The following is a 27,146-nucleotide window of genomic DNA, read 5'->3' on the forward strand; positions in this document are numbered from 1 at the left end:
TTTAAAAACTTTAAATTTAAGTTTAAAAATACATTCGGTCCTAATTTTTATAGACATAAAACTGGGTCATTAAACTTTGAGTCTCTATATATCGAAATAATGACAATTTCGTCTGTATTATAAAAAAAAAAATCTCTTTGAACGCAACATCAAACCTGATGGTTTATAAAACGAAATTGATTCTTGAATGGTTTATTGATTTACATGTGTAATAAACTTTAATAATATATTTCATAATAAAGACTAAATTATTACAAATTACAAAATATATCGATCAAATTGTTGCATATGATGAACTAAATTATTATCAATTAAAATTTTTGAAAAATATCTTTTAAAAGACAGAAAAAATTGACAAACTATTTATACTTTAGAACAAAACCACTAAAAGACAAATTTCATCACATCTGATTTTTCTATAAAGTATAAACATAAAATAAAGTGTTCAAATTTTTACAATTCTCATTTTTTAAAAAAACTAGGAGGAAGAGTAATTTTAAACCTTAAATTTACCCAAAACTTAAACAAAACAAGATGATTCAAAGATATTTTAGAAAACAAACCTACCCACCCAACTTTTGAGTTATAGTTATAATTTTTTTTTTTAATTTTTATTTTTGCTTATTGTAAAAGGGAAAGAAGAAAAGAAGAGAAGAGAAATATTTTAGAAGTTGAGGGTTAGAAATAAAAATAGATTAAAAAAGTAGGACCACAAATGCAAAGAAAAACACATAAGAGAATAGTTGGAACAAAATGACAAAAACAGTGATATGAGCACCAAACCAACTATTGCTTCAACAAATTACAATTTTTGAAAGAAAGAAAGAAACAAACAAAATATAACAATAATAAAATAATAAAGAAAAGTAAGAAAGAAAAAGAAAACTAATGAATTAATTTATGGGTATGGAGGAAGAGGATGTGTTGCAGCAAAGAACCAGAGACCTTCCATGCTCATGGGATGAGAGAGAAGTATAGGGTTTAGAGAGAGAAAAAGGGTTTTTTAGGGTTTAAGAACAAGAAGAAGAAGGTTCACCAACTGGTTGTTAGGGATTAAGCTTCTTAACCAAACACTCCAAGAAGAAGAAGAAGAAGAAGAAGAAGAAGAGAAGAAGAAGAGGAAGAAGAAACAGTGACGGATTGTTTGATTTTCTATGAACTGGGTTTCTTCTGAATGAGCAAAGAAAAGCAGCCATAGCCACAAAAAGAGAGCTTTCTTTTCTTTTTGGGGTGGAAGAAAAAGAAGAGAAGGAGAAATAAAGAGGAATTAAAGTCATCATTTAGAGAGAGAGAAAAGAAAAACGAAAGAAGAAAAAAAAAAAAAAAAGAAATGGGTGTTACTCTCACGTGGGAATTGATGCAAATTATAGATAAGAATTGTATGGTTTTAAATTTTTAGATTGTCTTCAAAATCCCAAACTCCATACAACTTTCTCTCGTTTTTTCTCTGTATTCTGTTTTTGATTCTTCTGGGTTTTCGCTTACTCCCCGTTTTTTTGTTTCTTTGAGATCCATTGATTTGTTTTGTGTTTTTATTATGTATAGTACTTTGTTGTTCTTGTGTTCTATCTTTCTGGGGTTTGGAGAAATTTCCACGAAAAGTTAGATTTGATGTTGTGTTGGTATTTGGGATTTTTCACTTTGGAATTTTTGGGCTCCGCCGATCGGGTGCTGTTTTCGAGCTTTTTTGTTCCCTCCGACAACCACAGCCGTCGCGGATTTCAGGGTAATTTTAGTCTTAAACTATGTTTACGCTCAGTCACTTTTTAATTTGTTTATTCAACTGTGAACTTAAAATATTCAATTCTTGTCTCTGCATATGCTAAGAAAGTACGCTCTGCTTGATTTCTTCTGCCGATAGTTCTGCATGCAGGTTACGAGTAGCTTTATGGTGATTGATTCTTATATTTCTTCTTCTTCTTCTTCTTTTTCTGGTGTTTGGTAAAAACTTCTGATTGATGTTTTTTTTTTTTTTTTTTTTTTTTTTTTTTTTTCTTGTTGTGAATTGGTTTTTCTTAATATGGTTTTGTGAATTTAGCTGTACATTAACTGACTGAGAATCTTTGGCTTTGGCATTTGTTTTAATTTTAACGTTTCATTATTCATTGGAGGAAAGCTTGTGAAAAAGTATGGAATTGAGAACCCTAAGCATATGCCATCTTGGGTTGAGTTTTGTTTTGTTCTTTTTTTGTTTTACTTTGGACATTCAATTGGACTTTTGATTAATTGGTGACAGAAAATTGTGTTAGGTGACAACAGTACTTGATTTCGTCCCAGTGGAATCCGAAAAATTTCTGAATTGAGAGGATAAATCTATGGCAACTTACTTCTCTAGTTCGAATAACGAAAGGGACACTACTCCCATCCTCTATTCAAGGGGATCTTTGCTCGGTTCATATGAAGAAACAACAATTCTTCCACGAAATATGATGATGCATGTAAATTCTGGGACATACATGGATTCGTTACCATCACAGGCACAAAATGGTTGTGGTCAGATCACGTCGGTTGGAGCAGCAGGAACTACCCAACAGCAGCAAGAGTTTTTATCAAATCTTGGTGGCTCACAAATTGCTGAGCATGATTTCAATACATGGAGAGAGGACCGGAGTGAAATGCTTGGCGCGAACTTGATGCGTGGCCCTACCAATGTTCTTCATGGTGGGCAGAATTTGCAGGGTCAGGGTTTATCCCTTACTCTCAGTACACAAATCCCTTCAATCCCCTACAGAAATTCGGATATGGGTTTAACTTCATTCCTGAGTCCTAATCCGACTAATTCAGGTGAGGATGGCTGCAGAAATGGTGCATCTAGAGACGAACAGTTGAGAAATGGAGAAAACTTGCCACCTAATTTTCAAGAATTGGCTAAGGGTGAAATATCTCAATACAGCATGTCTACTATTGCAAGAACTATGCCCAATTCAAAGTACCTCAAGGCAGCTCAACAACTGCTTGATGAAGTTGTTAATGTCAGGAAAGCTTTGAAGCGGCCTAATAATGAGAGAAACCAGAGTTCACCTGAGCATGAAACTAAAAGTGCAAAGAACGGTGACGCAGGAACCAAAAATGACAGTTCGATGCTCACTGCAAGTGGAACATCTTCAAACCCTCAAGAAACTGGGAGCAATTCAACATGTGAGCTCTCTCATGCCGAAAAGCAAGATTTGCAGAACAAGTTGACTAAGCTTTTATACATGCTGGATGAGGTAACATACTATTTATGTTGATATTTATATTTGTGTGAATTGGACCATTATAATTTATAAATGATCCAAGCCTCAACGTTTCATAGTTGGATCAACAGCACTGATAAAAATCTGTATTAATACTATGTGGCTGTGGAATTAGATGGATATCAACTTCTGAATCTGTTTTCATTCATTCCCTGATAATGTGCAAAGGAACTTTCCAATCTTGGAAAGTGAAATGAATTTAGGTTACTGTCCTAATTTTGAAGAGATAGGAGTCTGCAATGGTGTATTAAACTGCAGTCTCCTATGAGCAATAATGGTGCCTGTTTTAGGAATTGTAACATTGAATATCCTTGACGTTTGTGCACGCTGTGCTGAGCTTGCTAAGGCTTTGGGATAGTGGACTTGGTTTCCTAATTCCAATTGGTTAAAATCGATTACTTGTCCTTTCTGAAGTACTAGCTTAAGGTCAAATGGTCATCTTGTCTTGTAGGTTGATAGAAGGTACAATCAGTACTATCATCAGATGCAGATTGTGGTGTCGTCCTTTGATGTGATAGCTGGATGTGGGGCATCTAAGCCATATACTGCACTTGCACTCCAGACCATATCCCGTCATTTTCGGTGCTTGCGTGATGCAATAGCTGGTCAAGTCAGAGCTACCCGTAAAAGCCTGGGAGAGCATGAGAATTCTGGAAGTGACAAGGGAGTTGGAATCACTCGTCTTCGATATGTGGACCAGCAGTTAAGGCAACAGAGGGCACTTCAGCAGCTTGGTATGATACAGCAGCATGCATGGAGGCCTCAAAGAGGGTTGCCTGAGAACTCTGTTTCAATTCTCCGTGCTTGGCTGTTCGAGCATTTCCTTCATCCGTAAATCCTTAACACTAGTACTTCCCTTTATGTTCTCTCTGTTGCTTAAAATTTAAACCAAGTTCTAAATTTCCAGGTATCCAAAGGATTCTGATAAGATCATGCTGGCAAGGCAGACAGGCTTGACTAGAAGTCAGGTAAAAAATATGAAGTTTAACTTTTTTTGTTTCCCCCTTTTGTATTGTTTGAATTGGCTTAGTTGGTGAATTGATTGTTGAATATGGAATATAAAGAGAAAAAAGAAACAATGGCTTTAGAAAGATTGTTGATCATGGATTATCAATTGGTGTGATATTTTGGAAGGACGTGTCTCAAAAGATCTGACTGCAGGATAGCTTCATGTTGTGTAGAACTACAATATAATATGTTAAAGCCAATCATGCTAAACTAATTTGAAAATCATCTTGCTTTTGGTCATCATTTCTCTTCTCTCTTTTAGATTTCTGCATTGGTCGTACAGACACGTGTTCTTATATTATATTTGGCGTCATCTATGGGCTTTGGCAGGTTTCTAATTGGTTTATCAATGCGCGTGTACGTCTTTGGAAACCTATGGTAGAGGAGATGTACAAGGAAGAAATAGGCAGCGTAGACATGGACTCTATATCATCATCTGAAAATGCTGGGAAGGCAACAAAAGGAGATAACAAGACCTTTGAGGATGATAAAGAGGAGGATCTACAACAAAGTGCAAGTTCAACAGCCACCGAAAGATGTAGCGCTGGAGATATTATTGACTTAAAATCTGATCAAGTCTCGAATCTCGGAAATTCATGTTCCAACAGAGTAGCTAGTTTCCAAAATGGAGCTCACATTGAAGCTCGAAACGAGCTGGCAAAGCCGAACGATGAGTTAAGGCCTAATGTAAATAACTCTAGTTTCTTTCCTGATGCAATTGTCCACTCTCAGGGTGAGAGTGACAGATTTATGGCCGCTGCTGCCGCCTATCACATGTCTGAATTGGGAAGATTTGGAACGGTTGGCGGGGTGTCGCTTACGCTGGGTTTGCAGCATTGTGAGGGTGGTGGCCTACCATTGCCTGCTGGGACACATCATGGTTTTGCAACCATGAGAGGAGACGATATGTACAATGCTGCAGCGTCTTCCCTTGGGGAAACGGTTCATTTTGAATGCGTAAATAGTGGGAATCCGCAACCGAGGTTTGGCCCTTCCCATCTTTATCATGATTTTGTTGTGTAAAACTACAACTGTACAAGATTGCTGATCTGCATCATATACTAGATGATATATGTACACCATTGGGAGGAGCAAAGGAACATGTGGGGGTTTTTCTGCATTAGAACATAGGTTGTTCCTTATAGCATTTCCATGCTTGCAGATGATATAAGAATGATTTTTTGTCCTCCATATGTGATATATATATGGAAACAGCCAAAAAAAAAATATATATATATATATATTTGTAATATATCATGTAGTTGATTGGGAGGTTAGTTATAATATTCTTGTCTGGGGTGGTTGTCTTCATATGATTCAATTAGTATAAAACTTTGGTTTCCACAGGAAATATTAGCTCTTGAATAAATGTGAAGCTATTTCAGATGAATAAACCTACTCCAAGGAGGGGATTTGATTGCATTGAAGTGTAATTCTGCCTTCTATTTTCTCCTCCCATGCTTTATTAGTTTGAATGACCTTTGATCTATATACCTTTTTTTTTTATCTACTCTATTTTTCTATTTTAGTGTTGAACTTCTATTAGTTCCCTTATTGAGTCTCAAAGATAATGATTCAGCTAAATAATCATTAATGATTGAATGGAGTATTTGAACCTCTAATCTTTTAGTCGTCTTAACCCCAACATTTAACATGAAAATAGAAGTTTTATTATCGTAAGGTTGAATCACCATTTATTTTGGTCTTTGTATTTGACGTCATTTCATTTTTAGTTTTTCAACCCTTCCACCTTTCATAAATCTATATTAGTCATTATCGTTAGTTGGAAGTGCTTTTTTTTTTATTAAATTTAGTAATATGCATTCAACTGAATGCACATACCAATGAAAATAATAATCTAATTTTCTAAAATAGTTGTCTATCAAGCTCAACATTACTAATAGATCATTTCAATCTATATCATTAGTATACAAATTTATTGGGAAATTGCCAACACACTTAATTTCATTGACAAATCTCTTTTGCAAAAAAAAGATTTGTCCTACATCCAACTCTTCACTTGTACAGCTTTCTTCGGACCAGCCACTTCCTTTTGTCTTCAACTTCCGACTAGAGGAGCTGTAGTCAACTTTACCTTTTCCTTTCCAATCTTTTGTAGGAGTATCTCTTTGTTCTCGGATGTCAAACAATTCATTGTTCATCTCAATTGACTCCCATGTAAAAGTATCATCTTTTGAATGATATGACTCATATGATTCCCATATAGCAGAATTGGTATCTATCATGTTATCACACAAGCCAACCTGAACGTCAGAAATATCAACTTCATTCTCATCTAATGTATCCATTCCAATTGGAGGATGAGGGTTTAAATTTTGAACTTGGTTGCTCCCAGATACTGAATTGTAATCTTTGTTTAACACTCTCATGCTTCGGTTGCTTGTAGGCTCAAATGATAGGTATAAGGGGACCTCCAATGGATTTTCACTAAGAATATAAAACTTCAAATCACGGTCATTGCTTAACTCAAATGGAGGAGCTTCCTTTTCCCCTTTTATCTCATATATACGTCTTATCTTTATGTCGAACTTTGTAGGGTCAACTTCTGCAAGGTCATATAATTCGTACTGTAAATCTTTGTGCGTTATTTATTTACCGACAACAATGCCTTTTAACACTCCTTCATATTTTCTTCGTCCCTCATCCCATGCACCACCGTGACACACTAAAATTCGAACATGTGCCATTCTTAAACTACCTTAAGTAGCTTTGTATCTTCAAAAATTGATTTGAACTTAAGAACCTACAAGATGCGTGCAAGATGTAAAGAAATAACAAAAATAACTGCGAGATGTGTGCGGGCCTAAGAGAGTTACTAAACATGCAAAGAATAGCTCTAAATGGATTAAGAGGTGTACCAATTTGATTTTGAAATAAATAGTGAAAGTTTGGAACGTGCGAGATGCGTGCGACATACGTGCGAGATAAAAAAAAAATACGTGCGAGATAAAAAAAAACCCTCCATTCCTTCATTTCCTATTGCTTACTCCTCCTCTATTTGATCCAACTAAATCCTCATCCTTCATTTCCTATTGCTTACTCCTCCTCTATTTGATCCAACTAAATCCTCATCCTCTAGTTCAATTCATTTTTCACTACCCATTGGACTTTCTAAGAACCTAAAACCACAAATAATCCATTCCAAAAACCAAACAATTACGGATGAAAATAACAACAAATACCCCAACCAAACATTTACAGCAAATAAATTGAAAATGGGTTAGACATGAAACTCACCCAAATAAGAGAAAACGCTCGAAGTTGATTGAATGGTTCGAAGAGGAGCGATGAAATGCACTGGACAACGATCGACGAAGGGCAAGCGACGAAAGGCAAGCGACGATGGCCGGAGTAGCTTCAAGTGTTCTACGCGAAAGAAAAGAGAAGGGAAAGGGAACTATACGCGAAAGAGAAGGGAAATCGATCGTGGAGAGAAGGGAAAGCAAACGTGGAAGAGGGAAAGGAAAAGAAGGACATTTTTGTCCATTCATACCTAAATTGTCCTAAAACTCTTTCTTTTGAAAACTTGTCCCAAAAGTCATTTAAACCTCTTTTTTTAACCTATTTTTGGCAATTTCCCAAATTTATTCCAAACCAATTTCTTTCCATTTATTTGTATATTTTATTTTATTTATATATAGTTTTTTCTTAAATAGTTGCATCTCGATCCATTTAAATAATTTCAATTGTTTTTTTTTATTACTTTTTACTTTTTTTATAGGACAATAAATTTATTCTAAGTATTTACTATCCGTATAATAAAATAAGGAAAATTCATGATCTTGATTATTTTTTCATAAATTTCATATACGTTTGTGTATCATGATCTAAACCATTGTTTAAATTGTAGTATACGATCGTTAAGGAGAAAATTATATTATAATGATTTTGTGAAGTTTTGTCGCCATCGTTTAGAGTTTATTATTTGATTATTTAAATTTGAAGTCTTTTTTTCATCGTTTAAAATGAGTTACACGATCGTGTATTATAATCTAAACCATCGTTTAGATTATAGTACACGATCATTTAAAAAAAGATTACTCGTGCGCGTGTTGATAGAGATATTTTTGGTATTTCACATTGTGGATTTGACATTTTTCTTTTTTAAAATTGTTCTATACGATGTAAATATTTTACCTTTTTGTTTTTTTTAAAAACCTCATTTTTTTAATCAACTATATTTATTTTTTTGTCAACTAAATTATTTATTAGCTCACAACCTTCATTTAATTGCGGTTCAACCTTCATATATATATTCTTTTTGTATAGACCAATTCTATAGATGTTTTTTTTTTCTTTATCAAGTTCTACTTTTATTGTCTCATATGTTGAATGTTTATAGACTTTAATAAATAACAGTAGTTTGTTACTAGTAGTTTGATTGAAGTACATTAGTAATAAGACTACTTTCTGAATTCTCACAACTTAAGCCAATATCAAGAATCAATTATTATTTACCGTTATAATTGAACAAATATCGTTGATAAAAATCTATTAGTGATAAATTAATAGATAGTTAAGTGATAGAAGATTATGAACTTATTTGACTATTTATGTTTGTCTACTAAGTTTATTTGGTGATGGAAGTCTCACTAACAGACTACATATATTCCAAATCGAAGTCTTTCAAATATAGCCATCTATCATGGGTAGAATTAAATCTTTATCGTCCAAGGAGTAGAGAAAAATAAAAATGATCACACAATTTAGCTTTGTTTTTAGAGAAAAGGTTTCCTAGAACAACATGGACCAAAAATTAGATAAAAATGATCTCCATACTTCGAGATATATTCAATATTTTTAATATCTAAAATTTCACATTTCTAATTTTAGTTATTTTATTTTCAATAAATCTTAAATTTAGCTCGTTAGAATCCTTTTAAAAAGAAAAAAAATTAAAAGAATAAAATAGTTAAATGATAATGATAATCTTCATGCAAGAAAACATAACATATAAATATGTTTTCAAAATTTAGAGCAAACATGTTAATAATAACAAAAATATATAGATAATAAGGAACTAAATTGAACATTTAATAGTACAAACTATAAAGATCAAAATCGAACAAACTTCAATGACCAAAATTTTTAACCGAAACAAATTTCACAATTTCCGCATAAAATACTCCTAAAACAATTCCATGACAATAAACGAATTTAAAACCCCTCATAATTGATTAAGATTAAATTTTTTGATCTAAAATCATTTGGGAAGCTATACTAAACGCGATAATTTTTTTAAAAAACTGTTCATAATTTTTTTTTTTGCCATGTTATTCCAAACACACTATTTGTCAGTCAACAACTCCATTGATAACGTAGGAAATTTGCAACATAATTAGACAACATCAATAACAACGGTAGTGAGGACAAAGGTTGCAAGTTAACATCAACAGTGATATTAGCACGACCTTTGTTCCTAAAGGTCGGAGATTAGCATCAATAATAGTGGTATTGGCACGAGCTTTATCCCTAAAAGTTGGAGATTAACATCAATACAAGTGGTATTGGCACAACCTTTGTCCCCAAAGGTTGGATGTTAACATCAATAATAGTGATATTAGCACGACCTTTGTTCCTAAACGTCAGAGGTTAACATTAATAACAATAGTATTTTGCACAACCTTTGTATCTTAAAGGTCGGAGGTTCTATCCCATATCCTACAACAGGTATATATGTTTTACACAGATTATTGCATAATGATTTAGAGTTTACCTTTATCTCCTTCAGAACTGGAAGTCCGGGATTCAGCTCATAAGCACCTCAATATTAGCTTCATAACTCCACATCTAAATATGGATTTCTTATCCAAGTGCAACCTGTATCTCCCTGATGCAAAATTATTAAGATGGATAGCATTAAAAGGGAAATTGTACTCAAAATAACTGTACCAAAAGCTTCGTTACCCAAAAACTTTCATCAGTGGTCTGTAGAAGCTGAGTATCACAAACTCCATTTACTGTGGAACAATATTCAGGCAAAAGGCAGTAGTCATGCTATACAAGTCAAGAAAGAACGTCAACTAACACCATTTGGCTATCTGCCTATGCTCTTTACAAAAAGAAAGAAAAAGGTAAAGAATTCCATGGACAGGTTATAGGAGCAAAATGGTCCGATGAAGAGTGGATGAGACAGAGATAGATAATAATTCCCTTTGCCTCATCTGTACAATTATATTGCAGGGTCTTCTACCTGAGAACAGTAAAGACAATGTCAGGAAAAATGATTCTAGAGTGATAGAGCTCAACTGATGAGAATACAGTGCGAACTGACCTTCTGTACAGAACTTTGACGTCTTGTCCTAGAAGTGGGGTTTCTAGAAAATTATCGCCGCATTGTTTCACATCAACAGTTTCTACTTCAAAGTCATGATAGCCACAATACTCGTTCCATTCAAACCACATCTTTGCAATCAATTCCTTCTTGAAACAAGTACTGTGATCTCCCTCTTCAGGTGAATCGCCAGCCACCAATCTATATGCAAAGACTTTCTTTGTTTGACCGGGACGGAATGCACGACCAATTGCCTGGCGAGTCACTGAGGGATTGAGATGAACATCCAAGATGATGATACGTGATGCCCCTACCAAAGATATGCCCTCCCCACAAGCCTTAATGGAGCCAAAGAAGACTCGGGCATCAGGCGAGTTGTTGAAACGTTCCATCGACCATTCCCGTTGCTCTGGAGTTGTTTCACCAGATATCATAAAGGTTTCTCTTCCTGGACTCCAACCCTTCTTCTGCACAACCAATCTCTCCATGAATTTCAAAGGAAGAAGGTACTGGCTGAAAACCAGTAGCTTCTCCCCAGTAGTAGCGCACAGATTCAGCATATTAAGAAAGAATTTCGTCTTCACTCCATCTCTAACATCCATCTTATCAATGACTTCATCTATTTTATCATCCGTAACAGTAGCATTAACTGAAAAAACATTTAACTTGGGATGCAAATAAACAGCACTACCAGCAGAGCTTATTTTGAACTTCCTGTTAAACTTTTTGACCTTTTCACCTTCATGCTTCTGTTTAGAGGTGAGATTTAATACCACAGTGAAGTCAACCAGTCCAGGGAGCTCATCAAGAAAATCTCCTTTATAATAATGTAGAATCTTGCTGGTCATCTCACGTAAATCATGGATGACACTCACTTTCCTCCTAAAGTCTGTATCCTTCTGAAGCGTATGTTCCACCAGATCATAAAATGCAGCATCCACACCAGCTTTGAACTGCTTCCTCGCACCAGGTATATCTACTCTAGACATGATACGTTTGATAATAGGTCGAGAAGTTTCTGATCTCATAAACTTTGGTCGAACAAGATTCACTATATTGAATACCTCTTTTACATGATTTTGATATAGGGTTCCTGAAAGAACCACTTTTCGTGGAGTTCTAACTTTAGCAAGAGTTTGCAAAGTATCAGTGTTCTCATTTCTTGGTGTATGCCCCTCATCTAGGATAAGAATTGTTGGAACCTGGAGCAATATATTTTGACATGCAGTTGATGCAGCACTGGTCTCAACGTCGCAGACGATTGTGGAAAATTGTTTGTATCCTAAGAACAGAATGCTCTTGTGCTCGACCCACTGATTCAGTACTGTCAGCTGTTGAGCCCTATTATCTGCTTTAACAGAATAGAAATCATAAAGTGGAATGTCTTCCACTTGCCAAATCTGAAACTCCTTTTTCCATGTAGCCAAGATTCCTTTGGGAAGTACAACCAATGGTCTAGCCTGTGGATACTTAGCTAAAAAACTTTGCATGAAACTGATTATCATAAATGTTTTTCCAGATCCGGGAGCGTGGGCCAAAATGCAGCCTCCTGGGTTGTCACTAACCAAGTTGCTTATAAGAAAATTGAAACCCTCAATTTGATGAGGTTTCATTTGCTTCATATGCCTAGGGTGTGCAGAAATTTCAGTTACGGTCAAATCATCTTCTGAAATTTTAACTCCAACTATATTGCCCGAATCTTTGTTGCGAGATTCAGATATGTATGTTCTTGTGCTCTTCTTACCCTGGGAATAAAATACAAACCATTGCAAAGATTAAGGTCACAGAAGATGATAGAGATGATAACAATTGAAAATCACAAACAATTTTACAAAATTATATTACGAAATAACTAGTTATGTTGGTCCAAATTCTTGAACAGTGGGATTTAATAAGGATACTCTATAACAATCAGAAGAATTTAAGATTTAATCTTGAATAATAATAATAACAGGGGGCTAGTTTTTTTTATCGTAAATCACACAAAGGGGGTGGAAGATGTGGTTGTCATTTTTCTTGGAACATATGAGTCATTCATGCTTCTATTTACAAGTATAAACTCAGAAAAAGCTTTGTTCACGTATATATCTTCAGATGACACAGTTGAGACTCAAATTAACAAATAAAAACGCCATCCATAGGGCACCTACAACAACTACAACCCATGGGCTTATGGGCCACAATTTTATTATTCTGCTCATCTCTGTCGAGGTTTCATAGAACAAAGCAGGAAAACTTGGATTCACACAATTGAGATGCCATGTTGCAAACCTCCTAATTTTGATAAGAAATTAACTGAGATCCTTGTATTACTTTTCCTGTCTCAAGTGTATGAGGAGTGAGCTAAACACACTTAGCTGTTTAACCTCCGCTCTCTTTAAGCGAAAAAATATGCAAAGCTAGAAGTTACATAAAATGAAAATAGAGACAAACCTTGTAGTACTGAAACTCAAAAATGGTCTCGATTCCTCTGTCAATAACTCCACAAATGCGACAGACATAACCAAGATCATCCTTCAAGAGAAAAGAATGATCACAGTCCACATCATCCGTAGTTGGCTGGTTAGATGATGAATCTACAGCGGCATCCAAGTCCTAGGAGATGTTAAAATTTCAAGAATTGAACTTTAATAGGAAGAAGTTAAATTGTTACCTTAGTAAAAGGACCGTGTCAATAAAGGAAAGAAAGGTGCAACATTCTACGTCAACCCATACATATAAATAGGTTTTTTTCTTTAAACAAGTAACAAAATTTTCCCTACCATTGGTAAGCCACAACAATGTTCACTATACGAGTATATACAGAGATCCCCTCAAACTGATAATTACAGAGCAGAAGAAAAATAATCTTACAAAAACCCTCATTTATGACCAGTATCATTTAAGGAATTATTGGAAATAATTGCTAAACGAAGAAGACTAATAGCTTAGTATTTAGTTACATAACTTACATCCAACCTCTCAATCCACTCTAGGTCTTTGTCATGAAAAGTCCCTCTGATCTCTTAAAATCCAAAATTTTAAAATAATTCTTTTCACAATATTCATCCAGATTAACTTAACTTTGCTTTTGATTTCACTCCAAGAAGACCTTTTTTCTGTACTCATTTCACATCATCAATGAAATACTTACGTGCATGTTTGAGAGTGATTCTGAAATCGTTAAAATCCCTTTTGTCATTTTCAAAATCACTCCAAAACATACCTTTAATCACTCTAACACTAATTTAGCATTTAATTGTACACTTTTAAATGTAATTTCATACTAAAAAATGGTTTCGAATAATTAAAAATATGTTTAAGAGGAATTTTAAATATGATAAATGATTTTAACCATTTCAAAATCACTCTCAAGTCTCCTAACGATGCCTATATTGAAACATATATTTAAAGAAACGAATAAGTAATATTTTTCATTGATGTAATGAAAGGAGACTAATGCTAAAAATACAATGAAACAAAATAAAGCAAAATAAAGCAATTACAACTAATAAAAGAACAAAACTGGAGTCCAATTTAAAAATAAGCCTTGAATAGAAAGAATCTATAAAGAACTCCATGAGGGAGCATTAAGTCAAGCGGCCCCAAAACATGTATACATATATATCTTCAGTGTAAGAAGCAGATGATCTTGATCTTTACTATCAGAGTATCTTAGACACAAATGGAAATGAAACTAACAAAATCATTTATCATTTTTTTTCTGTCTTCAAGTCATTATTTAACAATGCTCAGACTAGCATCTTTTAAGTCATTATTTATCATTTTTTTTAGTATGTCCTCGTATTCTTTCATTTTTTCTCAATGAAAGGTGTTGTTTTCATCAAAAAACAATACTTAAACTAGCATATTAACCCTGATCCCTAATCAACTGAGGGTATCTAATTAGAAATTTAGAATTTGATACGTTGCAGATTATAAACATGAGCTGAAGAAAACTGCAGCCAATGAGACCAAATATATAATAAGTAATAACAGTACCTTAGAACATTCTAATGCCATTTGCATATCGTTCCAAATATCTCCGAGGCCATCGTCCTCACTGTTAGCTTGTTCGCTGACCCCATCCTCATCCTCTTCTACACCTACGTAAACCCCTTTGTCCTTATTAATAGTTCCACTTTCACCATTAGGAGTTGCTTCCTCCCCATTTGAAGCTCGGCGATCCCGGGAAGTTCGGTGATCCTAGCAATCAGTTGATAAATTAGACGACAGCTATGCTAACTGAAAAAATGGCCAAGGACAAGATGGGAAGAGAGACAGTATAGTACTGATCCTTCACAAGAGAGAGGCCTTCTTAGAACATATACAATTACCTTTGACTCTAAACTTCAATAATATAATTGCATAAGGCAATACTTTAGACATTGTACAAATCATTGTATGATTTGAGATTATAAAATGTGTAGAAAGTTCCATCATCTTATCACTTATCAGTTCTCTTCCCACTAACAGAATAAGATCTAGAATACTTACTAAAAACATGAGTTCACATTTCTTGTGGAATATGTATCATTCCAATGTTATCAATGTCCCCAAAGGGGCAAGATGTGTGGATTGGGTTTTCATCTTTTGAGATTATTTAATTAAAATAAATAAATAAATTACTTATTTGAATTGAAGTGCTCTCCATTGCCTCTTTCACTTCTGTCAACATGGAATTAAGTCGTGCTTCTTGTTTTGCTAAAAAGAAAAAAACAATAAAAAAATAAAATAAAAATAAAAAGACACAAACAAACAAGAACATGGAAAATAAGGTAAGCTGATGTCTCAGTGCATATTCTCCAAACTTCTTTTGAAGTAGTGAGGTATAGCCTACTTTTCATCTTTTGCAAATCTGCATTGTAAATAGAATTCTTCCTCTTAATTGCATATCAGTTCTTGACTACTTCTTTGTATCAATTTCCACAAATTTAATATTCTTGTTTGATTAGGAGGAAAAAAAGGTAAGCAACTACATATGATGTTGATCATTTTTTAACAGTATAGATATGGATGATGGATGTATCACAATATTCAATTTCATATGGACGTTTGAATTTAATAAATGCAGCTACATTAACACGGACGTCTAACGAGCTCACCACAAGTGCTATGTCCTTGAACAAACTTTGTCCCGGTGGTCTAGGCAGCACAACCTCTTGAAAAGGATGTATAACCCTCTGTTCTTTGCTATCTTCCTCATCAGAATCAATAATTACAATAGGTAATCGTGATTTCTCAACATTGTTGGAACAAACATCAATAGCAGAATCATCCTCCAAATCTATGAGGTTATGAACCAACTGCGAAGCTTGATTGTTCATTGCTTCTTCACACTCTCTACTTCTCCCCAGATCAAATAACATACTTGATAGTGTAGGATACTTGACAATGTAAGGACTGAGAACTTGCATCTTACGGGAAACAAGGGCTTCTATCTCTTTAGTGACACTTCCAAACTGACCACAATCCAAACCTTCGATCAAATTATTAATGGCAAATGGATCTGAGTAATCAATTACTTTTGCTGAGTTATTCATCTTGTTTTGTCTCGGTGTGTCACTTTTTTGGGCAGAAAATGTGGCACTGCTAGAAAGATCTTTTCCATCACTAGATAATTTTAGTCTCTTACGTCTCCCATAATAAAGTCCTGGGAACAATAGATGGTGCATTATCAGTATCTAACATATGAATTCGATAAAATTTGTAGAATCTTTTTTTTACAAGAAACAATTATATTGATCAAATGAAGTATCAACTATCCAAGGATATACAAGAAGAGCCCAGATTATAGGGCATACAAAAGATGTTTCCAAGTTGTAACAAGAAAGCAGCCTTCAATTGTCACAATTTTGGGCACAGCAGAGAAAGACTGAATTCGAGTGTTTCTCGTGAAAAAAAAACACTAAATTCAACAATATTGCAACAGGAGAAAAGAAAAGGAAGACATTAGACGAAAGCAACTATGCTGAAAGAAAATAAGACCGGTATCAAATAAAATAAAGCTAGACCAAACTTGAGATGGAGAGAGTATAGAACATCTTAAACTGAGTTGTTTTCCACTTTAACTTTAGTTAAAACTGAAAATATTCCTAAACAATATATGATATCCCCTACCGATTACAAAGCATATTTGATACTAGATAAACAAAAATGAATAACTATATCTCCATATAGAAGTTAGTTTAAAGAACAAATGCCTGACATAATCCTCCACGCGACTGTAAAACCATGAATAAGTTACAAAACAAGAACACTTGAAACCAACATAGTATGCCTAAGTATTTTGTATGTTTGAAGAACTCTACCGTCTATTCTGAGTCCTGACACAGCTAAATGATCAACAGTATCAGATAATTTAACCAAAATAATTCCTCAAACAAATATCCCTTCTACCAATATCATTTCATATACACAAGAAAACCAAAGTCATATTCGCGCACGCAACAGCATAATCAGTCCACAGCATGCAACATTCCACTAGCCATACCCAAGCGACCAGAACAATACAAGATCAGTATGCAAATTGGGGGAAAACCTCATTTAGAGAAGAGAAAGTGTACCATTAGGAGTAGCGTAGCTATTGTGAGAGAAGTCAATGGTGGCGTCCATGGTATGTTCCAAAGTTGAGAAAACACTGAGGCATTTCAACAAACACATAACACAAAGTGAAGGTTGCATTACATAAAAGTGAAATAAATGTAAAAGAAGAAATGGGAATTCGCGGAGTTGGTGAATAAAACAACAACTGACCTTGAGGAACAGGGAGGGTAGTGAAATTTTGATGAATCAAAGTGGGGGAAGAAACTGAAAACAGAATTAGAAAACCCCAATTTCAGGAATTGAGGGTCGAATTGAAAAGGAAATTTTACTCACATTTTCTCATTCAAACTGCTGAGGCTCGAGAAGAAGAAGAAGAAGAAGAAGAAGAAGAAGAAGAGAATTGAGTGAGACGAAGGAAATAGAAGGGCTCTGCTCTGCTACTGGAACTGAAGTTGAGGGGACGCTGAGCAAAACGGCAGCGTTTCTGTGGTGGGCTCTCCCGAGCGTTGACGAAGGTGGGGTTTTGATTTCGTGGACCAATCAAAGTTCACGAGAAATAGCGATGGTTTGAGTACGCCTACGTTGCCGATTCAGTCCATTTCACGTCACCTTTCCGACTCTAGACAGCCACCGGTGGGGCCTTGGCGTTAACCTTTGATCAGGGTAATTAGGGTGTTTGAGGCGTTGAAATATGAGTCATTTTTACGTAAGATTCGTATATAGTTAATGGCTATTTCAAGATATGTATAAGTTTACGTTAGAGTCTACCATCACATTTTATAACATATAGTATAACGATGATCGTGTTTGGATTTCTATGTGTAACCCTAATGCAAAAATTATTTTTATAACATATAGCATTGTGATGATCACGTTTGGATTATTCTAATACAATAATCATTTATTGGCGATAAAGATGGTCTTAGTTGAAGATTGTTAGAAATGACACACTATCTCACAAAAATGGCACGTTTTTTTAAAATGCTTCAAACAATTCTTCTCCTCCCACCAAAATTTTAGTAATTTTTCAAATATTTCCGATTATTATAAATAATTCACATACCAAATATTATATGTTTTCAATATTTTTCAAGTTAAGTTATTTTATTAAATATATATTAAAATCTTACGTACCTTTTAAATGGATTTTTTTGGATGGATCTATTTTTCTAGTCGTAACAAATTTTCTTTTTTAAATTTTGGGAAAGGTAAATATTTTTTAAAAGAAAAAAGGAGATGAGTAAAATATACAAAATCTAGCTATTAATTTTAGGCAAATTAATATTGGTAATTTATATGTTTTCCACATCTTACCTAATGTTTTTTCTGCAAAATTTAGTCTTTTCCTATAATTTAAAAATGAAAAGTAACTCTCGATTCAGAAAAAATATAATTGGTAGATTCATTTGGAAATTTATAAATTCATATTGACGTGGAAATAGAAATTGTTCGTTAATATAAGCTTAGCTCAACAGATATCTCTTGGGTTCAAATCCCTCGGGCCCTCACCCTCACGAGTTGTATTTAAAAGACCTTTTTGCTCTTGATTCGATATGCTATGGAATTTGATAATATGCTCTTACATAAAGTTAGAATTCATATGTTTGTGATGGGATCGTGTTAAAAGTATTTTATGCTGTTTTTAAACTTTTAGGCCCCATTTAGCTACCATTTCATTTTTTTTTTTAAATTAAGCATATTTCTTCTTCTTGACAGTTTTTTTCCTTTAAAATTTGTCTTGGTTTTTTAAAACAATTAGTAGAATACATATACAAAGGAAGAAAGTTAGAGGTGGAGGTAGTACCTATAAACTTAATTTCAAAAAATAATAATAATAAAAAAAACGGTTACCAAACAAGGTGTCACAGGGTTCAAATCGAATAGCAAGACGTGCATGCAAACGAGCGACCAAGGGGGCACTAGGCACGTGCCAAGTGAGGTTAGCAAAAGCATGTTGTTCGACAACATACAGTGTCACTTAAGTTTGTGCAGTGTTAAGGGGCTACCTTGATCAGCCCTTCGGTTTCCTTTAGTCCTCCAAAGGGACTAATACTCGGTTCACAACAAGGAGCACACTCCCTAAAGTGAGATGCTTGCTTGGTTTACATTTGAGAAAGATAAAAATGAGAGTAATTAGTGGAAATATCTTCTATATTGATATAAAACCTCTTTACTATAAAAGATAATCAAGAGTGGAGCCATACAATTCACTCAATATGTGAAAACTAAAATGTGGATAGATGTGTACTGGACAAACTCCAAGCACACTTATATAGTGGAGAAGGGGAGTTATTTGGCGTTAAAGTTTAGGGAAGTGACCTTAGTGGATAGTTATTTCTCCCATTTTACATGCTCGACTAATCCCTTATCAACCATCTTACGTTTTAGGCTAACAAATTGGGCAGTGGAATTGAACCTCAAAAAATACCTTCCTCTCAGTTATGCCTATTCTTAATCACCTCCTAGTCTCCATGAATGGATGACACGTGTCTCTCTAATGATTGCTATTTGTGATGCCAAGTGTCAAAGCTCCTTCAACGTGCTCAAATGACAGGGCATTGGAACTTTAATGTCTGAGGGCTTGGTGGCGTGTCCACCCAAGCCTGTGGCAGTACCACTCATGGCACTAGTGTGTATGCCTTCATTAGCTTACATCATGCATTGGCCGCCCGCTCCATGTGATGAACACCCCTTGTGCGCACCACCATTACGCATGGTTTGACATTTATAACTTGATTATTTGATTCTATCGCGGTTGAATGCGTACATTCGATTTGAGAAAGCATAGGTACTATTGTTCTTGAAGTTGAGGTATTGGAAGGATGTTTTTACTTTCAAAGAACTTTTATATTCGTGTGTGGTCAATTTCAGGAGTTAAAGAGTCTTCTGATTTTAGAGAATTCTCTCATAGCCCTCTAGAGGATAAAATTTCTAACCCTACAAATGAAGATAATTAGTCTATTTATAGAGTTTTCTCGTGAGCTTTTATGAGCTACGACTTGGTTGGTACATTAACCAAGTCCTTGGGCTCAATTAGTTGAATTTGCTTAATATTTAACATTTGGGCTAAACTAAGCCTGTTTTCGGGCTCAATTTGATTTTAGTCTAAATAATAATATATAATTGGACCAAAATAATTAGTTTGATCCAACAATGAATGATTGAAACATTTGGTATCACAAAATTAGCCAATTTATGTTTTCAAGTTCAAATTGAGATATATGTCAACTTTTAATTTGTCTCAAATTCAACAATTTGTAATTTCGTTAAATTAGAAAATGATGTGGCAAATTGTGATTGGTCCAAAATTTATTATCTAACAAATGACCATTTTTCGAGATTTATGCACATGCAGGGATAGATGAATCTCAAATTTAAAAAGATAAAGTTTGAATCAAAATACAAGTTTTATGTTCTTGACTTGGAATCTTATTTGACATGTCAATTTAATCAAACTATGAATTTGGTACATAAGTTTGATTTAAAAATTTATATCATTGACACATCTTTTTCCGTTATGTCAACTTATCAAAACATGAAATTAAGCCAAATTTTAGATTTTCCTTTTTTTTGACATAAACTTCACTTTGAAACTATATTTAGCGAAGTCTACACTTAGGGGTGCAAAGTTGTAAGATGAAGTTTTGCTATAAATGAGCAAATTTTATTAGGAATCCTATTGAAGTTGAGTTATTTAACTTCAAATTATGAAAACCGGTGGGTTGTACACCCTTGAGGTTTCAAAAGTTTAAAAAAATAGTGTATTGGTTAGTTTTGGAGGTAAATCATTAGTCTTTTATTTATAAAATATATTCAACTTTCAAAAGTATCAAAACACTTTATATAACTATCAATTTTTTAATCCTACAAAATTTTAAAAGCATAATCTTTCCTTAAAATTAACCAAATCGATACGTAGTCAAATACAAAAACAACGTATTTAGCTATAGCACACTTAACTACTACCATATGAATATACAAAATTGTTAAAACATGTTGATTTTTGTTACTTGGTGATCCTACTATTCTCTTTCTATTTGTTATAATCTATATACCTCAACAAAAATTGTTCTTTTTAATTTTTTTTTATTTACGAGGTAAACAAATCTCAAATAGTTTATTATAAGAACGTGAGTAAGAGAGGAGATGAATAAAAAAATGGAGAATTGTTAATTTGTTTGATAATATATTGAAGTATATGAGAGAGAGGAGATTTAAGATGGAGGTGATGGATTTAGATAGAGGTAAGAGAGCACTTTACACAATTTTTTCTAGGTAAGAATATTGACCAATTTATGTTAAAAGGGTATTTTTTTTTTGTTTGGTAAGTTTAAAGTGTGTCTGAAACTCTTAAAAGTTTCAACAGTATTTTTTTTTAAATAAAACACTAACAATGTGTTTAGGTCTAACTTCGAGTGGATATAGAGCGAATTTGTAGAACATAATGCATTTTGAGGGTCCAATTACATCTCGTGTTTCCAACTATAATACAAACTATTTCAAATCCTACTTTTTTATACCATGTTTAAAATTCCCTCTCTCATATTCTCATTCCTTTTTTTTGTTACGATGTTTATTATTTTCATTTATAATATTACGATGTTTATTATTTTCATTTATACTTAAACACATATTAGTATAGCTCAGACTAAACAAATCTACACCTAAATACATACTATTATAACATTATAACTCATAAACTATAATAACCATCTTATGCCCCTGAACACCCCTAATGGTTTCCATCCAAAACTAATTGTAAGTAATTTTTCTAATACAATCATAAGCTACTTAGGTTAAATTATAAGTTTTGTTAGTATGAATGGGAGTGGGAGAATTTGAATCATGGACTTCGTGGTCCTCAAGCATACAATTTGAATCATTGCAATGATGTTAGTTGACCTAAGTTCTTCTATGTTGGGTGCTTGGCTTGGAACAATCTTATGTTGGGTGACCTTCTAGGAATTTTTATTAAAATGAATGTTAGTGAGGACAAAGCATGCTGAAAGAACTCGTGTTGGTTTATGGGAACGTCTTTCACTCTAATAAGTCTTTAATACAAGTAAGGATGATGTTGCCAGGTCGCGAGGGATGTAGGAAAATGTGTTGAGGATCCAAATTCCGAATCCTAGTTCGAATCTTGGGTGTAGAGTGTTACATCTAGGAAGCTTTTATGCTCAATTAAGAGATTAATTTATTAAGATTCAAATGAGTACAAGTTCCTAAGAATATCTTGAATAGTTGTAATGACCCAACTCCTTATATTAAGTCGAAGCCATTACAAATTTTAAAAGATAAATAAAAGTAAAATTTGTAAAGTTTGGATAAAATGAAACAAAACCTCAAAATTTTTATTTAAAAGCCTAAACAAATGTGATTAGAGGTAAGTATAAAAGTAAAATTCTAACTCGGGCCTTATCTAATTTTAAAGAAATAAAATAACAAATAAAGAATAGACTAAAATGCAACGTTAAAGTTTGAACTATGACATGAAGCGGAAGCATAAGATCCCTATGGCTCGCCACGGTCACTTCTGGTTGCTCGCCAGCTTGCCATTGCCCTTACCTCTACCTCTGCCTGAAAAAAATAGAAATGGAAAGAGTGAGTATAAAATACTCAGTAAGGGACCCACTACTAGTCCCGCCAGGTGCCTGTTAACTTCCTATTAGAGTCCTGAAAATGGTACCCAAGAACTGGCATGTTTCCGAACACGTGCAACATGTGATCTCGTAGAAACAAAATCTGGTCTTCGATGAACCCAAAGGAACACCTAGGACAAACTGGTTTGTAGCGTACCTGGAGGAAACACTAAGATAATCGGGCTGCGAGCGATCCCATCGAATCACTCGAATCATGTCTATATCAATGCCAGACTGGCGGTCCCGTCGGACTACGTAATCCTAAATAGGTGGTGATCCTGAAGGACACCCATGCAGGTACGACTCTAATAGGATAAGCTAACATACACCCTAACCATAGCATACACGTAACGTAGCATCATCAAGTCATCATGTCACATCATATCATCATGTCAAATCATATCATGTCATATCATATCATCATTAATTGCCATGCCGTTATGCAATCTAGTCATCAATATGCATAACTAAGAATATATGCGATCTCTTAATTCCACTTGTAGGTCTAGTAGTAGAATCTCTTACTTGGAGATTTGCTCAACGAATTCTAGCAGTAAAATCACGCTTCCCAAGTAGCGAAAGTCCTAAATGGTTAGGAAACCACAATTTAATAATTTAACCCTAAAAGAATTAAGGTCCAAAAATCCATTTGAAGTAACTTACCCAAGATCAAGGCCGAACTCGGTTTGGACTTAGTTAGACAAATTCCCAGCTCGGTTTCTAGTTAACTATAGTCAATTTAATCCAACAATTAACTTAGTTAGGGTCAAAATAAACCTTAGCTGGGTAGACTAAAACTAAATCAAGCATACCAAGAAAAATGGGTCAAAAATAGGGTTAAAAGAGGCTTGCCAGCTCAACTGGCTCGGCTGGAGGGGAAAAACCAGCTGGCGGCTCGGCTGGAGGAAGGGATTGACTCAGCTGATGGATGCGGGCGTGGGTACGGCTGGCGCAGGCTCATGCAGGCGGCTCGCGCGGGCAGCTCGGCTGATGCACAGGCGGCTCACGCGGGCGACTGGGTGCTTGCGGGACAGCTGAAGGCGCGGGTTGGGTTCCCGAGTTTGCGGATAAGGGGCGGCTGGAGGCAGGGGTCAGACGAGCATTTCGCTCGAGAGCGATCGACGGGGTAGGCGACGCGGCTCGGCTATGCAACGGAGACAGCAACGACCGACGAAGCTTCACGGTGGGTGGCGTTTGGCTGGAGAACGACAGACGGAAGTGACGCGCAGACGAAAGAGCTGCGGCCCCGAACGGCGAGCAATTCGATGCACCAACGGCTACCGACTCGAACGACGTTGCTTCGGCTCGGAGCTGCGAATAGAGGACGGTGCGACGGCCGACGGCGGCGGCGGCAACGACTAGGGTTTTCTACAAGGATTAGGGTTTGCTCCTTTTTTTTTCTCAAAGAAGAAGATGATGGGTTTTATGGTGCATGGATCGCAATGGGCTTTTTAAACACAAATAAATTCCAATATTATTTTCTCTTTCCTTTTCCTTATCTTATTTCCAAAACAAACCAATCTTCTCTCTCCTCATCTAAATCTCACAAAATCTCCCTTTTTCTCTTCTTTTTATCTTTTCCCAAATAAATCACATAATCTCTCTCCTCAACCAACCAAACATCTTTATTTTATCAAACTATATTTTCATAAGTCATTATATTATTCTCATAATACAATTGTTAAGTCCTTAAGTCCAAAATACCCCCAAACATACATAACCAAAACAAACATAAATTCCAACTTAACAAAAAAATTTGATATTTTAAATTATCCAATAGAATCAAATCTCCATAAGATAAAATTTTCAACATTTAAATAACACCCAAAATCTCAAAATCGTACTTAAGATAATAATATTAAATTCCTAAATTTTGGGGCGTTACAGAAGTACAACTATAACATTTTTTCCCTTGATTTTTCTCAATAGGTTTCTTAAGGTAGCCGAGGAGTTATTTATAGAAAAGGTTCACGACAATCCAAATGTGATGCAGTGGTTATCCCTAAAGAAATTGGCCAAAGAATTTTAAAAATGACTTCACGACAAATATTGCAATATAATATATTTTTGTGATATATTAGGCCATCAACTTCGAGATCATCAAATCCTTAATAATCTAGGGATAATACAACTTATTTGACGACAAGGATTACAATGTAATTTCTTTAAGATTCTTGAAGAGATTTAAAAATAAACAAATATATATTGTCAAACAAATTTAACATACAAAAGACTTATTATTGTTGAGATAATCAAACAAAAGTGTGAAAGCAAACTAACTTTTATATATACTAGTCCTTCACACGTGTCATACACGTGAAATTTGTGTTTTGTTTTCACTTTATTAGCTAGATTATTTTTTATGATAACAATATTTTCTTTGTTGAGTATCTTCATTTTCAAGTGATTAATTATCCTTCTAATTGTTGTTTAAAATTAAATCAATAAATAGTTCTTAAAAAAAGAATGCTATATGATTGTTAGACATTTCTACTTTGCCACCGTTAGAAAAATGAAATAATTATATTCCATTAGTTTTCTATGCTAAATTCTATAAACTTTTAGAAAAGCGAGTTGATGATAGAAAAAAATACAAATCAAGAGAAGTGGCAAACACAAAGTTTTTCTCTTATACATGTACATATAGGTATTCTTAAATGCATGACAATTGATAGGATTTCATAAATCACTACCAAATAGCTATCAATTAAGGATGTATTGTCATTTTCTATTGTTGTTTGTATGGACCTTCGAACGTGCTTTCACTTTTACTGATACTTATAGATTTACACATTAGACTAAATCCAGAAACCTCTCGATCTAATTAGCTTAGTCTTGGGTGGATAGATTGATTAAACACTCGATAAATAATGAAGATATTATAAAGTGCAATTTTTATATATCAATATAAACTTGAAACGTTGATGAAATATAAACGATTTTCTAGAGATATAATTTTAAAACAAACCCATCTAAAAAAGCTTAAAACAACTAAAATAAATAAATACATAAAATAAAAAGAGAGAAAGAAAAGAAAAGGCTTATCTTGAATTATTGATTCTTTGCATTTAATAGTTAGGATAAACTTTTCGATTTCTTTATGCTATAAAACTATTCATTAGTTACAAATCTATAAGAGGAAATGAATTATTGATTATTTTCATTTTAGAAGTTGGATGGGCTTTGGGTTTTCTTGAACTATAAGTTGTTCATGAGTTACAATTAATCTAATAAATACATAAGGTATTTATAAAATCCTCTCATTTATTCTTCAATTACCATAAAAATAGAAAAGTGAAAAGACAAAATTGTTACCAATGCAATAATAGAAAATGATATAGTGGAAGTGTAACGCCACAAATTTCGAGGTAAAAATTTTGTCATTTTATGTTAATTTTGGGGAATTTAAAATTTTTGGTGTTAATTCTTTTGTTGGTTTTGAAGAGGGAAGAAAAACAAATCGAAGTGTATGAATTTTTTTTTTAATTAATATGGTGTAAAGTAATATAATAATAATATAATATAAATTATATTATTATTATTATTCTTATTCTTATTATTATTACTAACTATATTATTATTATTATTACTATTAATTACATTATTATTAAATATTATTATTATTATTAAATATATATATATATATATTATATATATATATATATATAATTTATTTTTTTAAACCCTAACGCGCTTCGGTGCCCCCCGCTCCTTCTTCTCCTTCATCTTCAATACCTTCACGAAGCCGACGCCACCGCCGTCTCTCCATCCATTTTTTTCTTCAGCACTCACCGCCTCCGTCCCCGTCTCTGACTTCTTCTCCGTCTCCAGCTCGATCGTTCTTCACCGTCTGCACGTCCTCGTCTTCCGTCCACGAACGACCAGCCACCGACGGTCCTCTAAATCGGTCATTCGACCGTTCGCAAGGCCGTCATCTCCGACGCTCCCTCTATTCTTTTCGTGCATCCGAGCAGGCCGTCGACTCCTCGTCCCCGACCATCGACCGACCGCGTACGCCCAGTTGTCGAAGATGCCGGTTCTTCGTCTGCCACTTTCAAATCGGTTCACGCTGCATACCCGACCCGAGCCACCCTTTTTTTCAAGGATCGAGCCGAGCTAGCCGAGCCACCATCCGTACCCGAGCCAAAAATCGAGCCGAGCCGCGAGTCGTGAGCTAGGCCGAGTCGAATCGAGCCGAGGACCGAGCCGAGCCGCAAGCCGCAAGCTGAGCCGAGCAGCGATCCAAGCCGAACCGCGAACTAACCAACCCAAGCTACGAGTCGAGCCGAGCCGATCACCTCCAAGCCAAACCGAGCTCCCTGTTCACTGAACCACCTGAGCCTTCTTCCCCCCACCTCGGGTTACGATGAGTCTTCGGTAAGGATTATTTTGGTGAGTTTCCCAATGTTGCTATAACCGATTCGAGTTTAGATATTGGAGTAA

At 34.6% G+C, this 27,146-nt stretch overlaps 2 protein-coding genes across 5 annotated transcripts; one reads left to right on the forward strand and one right to left on the reverse strand.

Annotated features, from left to right (window-relative positions):
- Nucleotides 1-769: 769 nt before the first annotated feature.
- LOC103499705 (BEL1-like homeodomain protein 7) lies at nucleotides 770-5,666 on the forward strand. Of its 3 annotated transcripts, none has more exons than XM_008462761.3 (5): nucleotides 770-1,726; nucleotides 2,237-3,209; nucleotides 3,688-4,067; nucleotides 4,144-4,204; nucleotides 4,575-5,666. In XM_008462761.3, the coding sequence occupies exons 2-5, from the start codon at nucleotides 2,316-2,318 to the stop codon at nucleotides 5,265-5,267; spliced, it is 2,028 nt and encodes a 675-aa protein (XP_008460983.1). In that variant the 5' UTR covers nucleotides 770-1,726; nucleotides 2,237-2,315; the 3' UTR covers nucleotides 5,268-5,666. The 3 variants fall into 3 exon arrangements, with proteins under 3 accessions (XP_008460983.1, XP_008460982.1, XP_008460984.1); XM_008462760.3 differs by having other exon boundaries at nucleotides 2,250-3,209; XM_008462762.3 differs by having other exon boundaries at nucleotides 2,260-3,209.
- A 4,470-nt stretch (nucleotides 5,667-10,136) lies between these two features.
- LOC103499706 (protein CHROMATIN REMODELING 35) lies at nucleotides 10,137-17,617 on the reverse strand. 2 transcript variants are annotated; one of them, XM_008462764.3, is made up of 7 exons: nucleotides 17,275-17,617; nucleotides 17,085-17,158; nucleotides 15,624-16,171; nucleotides 14,521-14,724; nucleotides 12,973-13,134; nucleotides 10,540-12,284; nucleotides 10,137-10,458 (listed from the first exon to the last, which is right to left on the reverse strand). In XM_008462764.3, exons 2-7 carry the CDS (start codon nucleotides 17,131-17,133, stop codon nucleotides 10,455-10,457), a joined length of 2,712 nt encoding a protein of 903 aa, XP_008460986.2. In that variant the 5' UTR covers nucleotides 17,134-17,158; nucleotides 17,275-17,617; the 3' UTR covers nucleotides 10,137-10,454. The 2 variants fall into 2 exon arrangements, with proteins under 2 accessions (XP_008460986.2, XP_008460987.2); XM_008462765.3 differs by having other exon boundaries at nucleotides 17,398-17,549.
- Nucleotides 17,618-27,146: the final 9,529 nt, after the last annotated feature.

The sequence above is a fragment of the Cucumis melo genome, chromosome 11 (genome assembly GCF_025177605.1).
Source record: "Cucumis melo cultivar AY chromosome 11, USDA_Cmelo_AY_1.0, whole genome shotgun sequence".
Lineage (NCBI taxonomy): Eukaryota > Viridiplantae > Streptophyta > Magnoliopsida > Cucurbitales > Cucurbitaceae > Cucumis > Cucumis melo.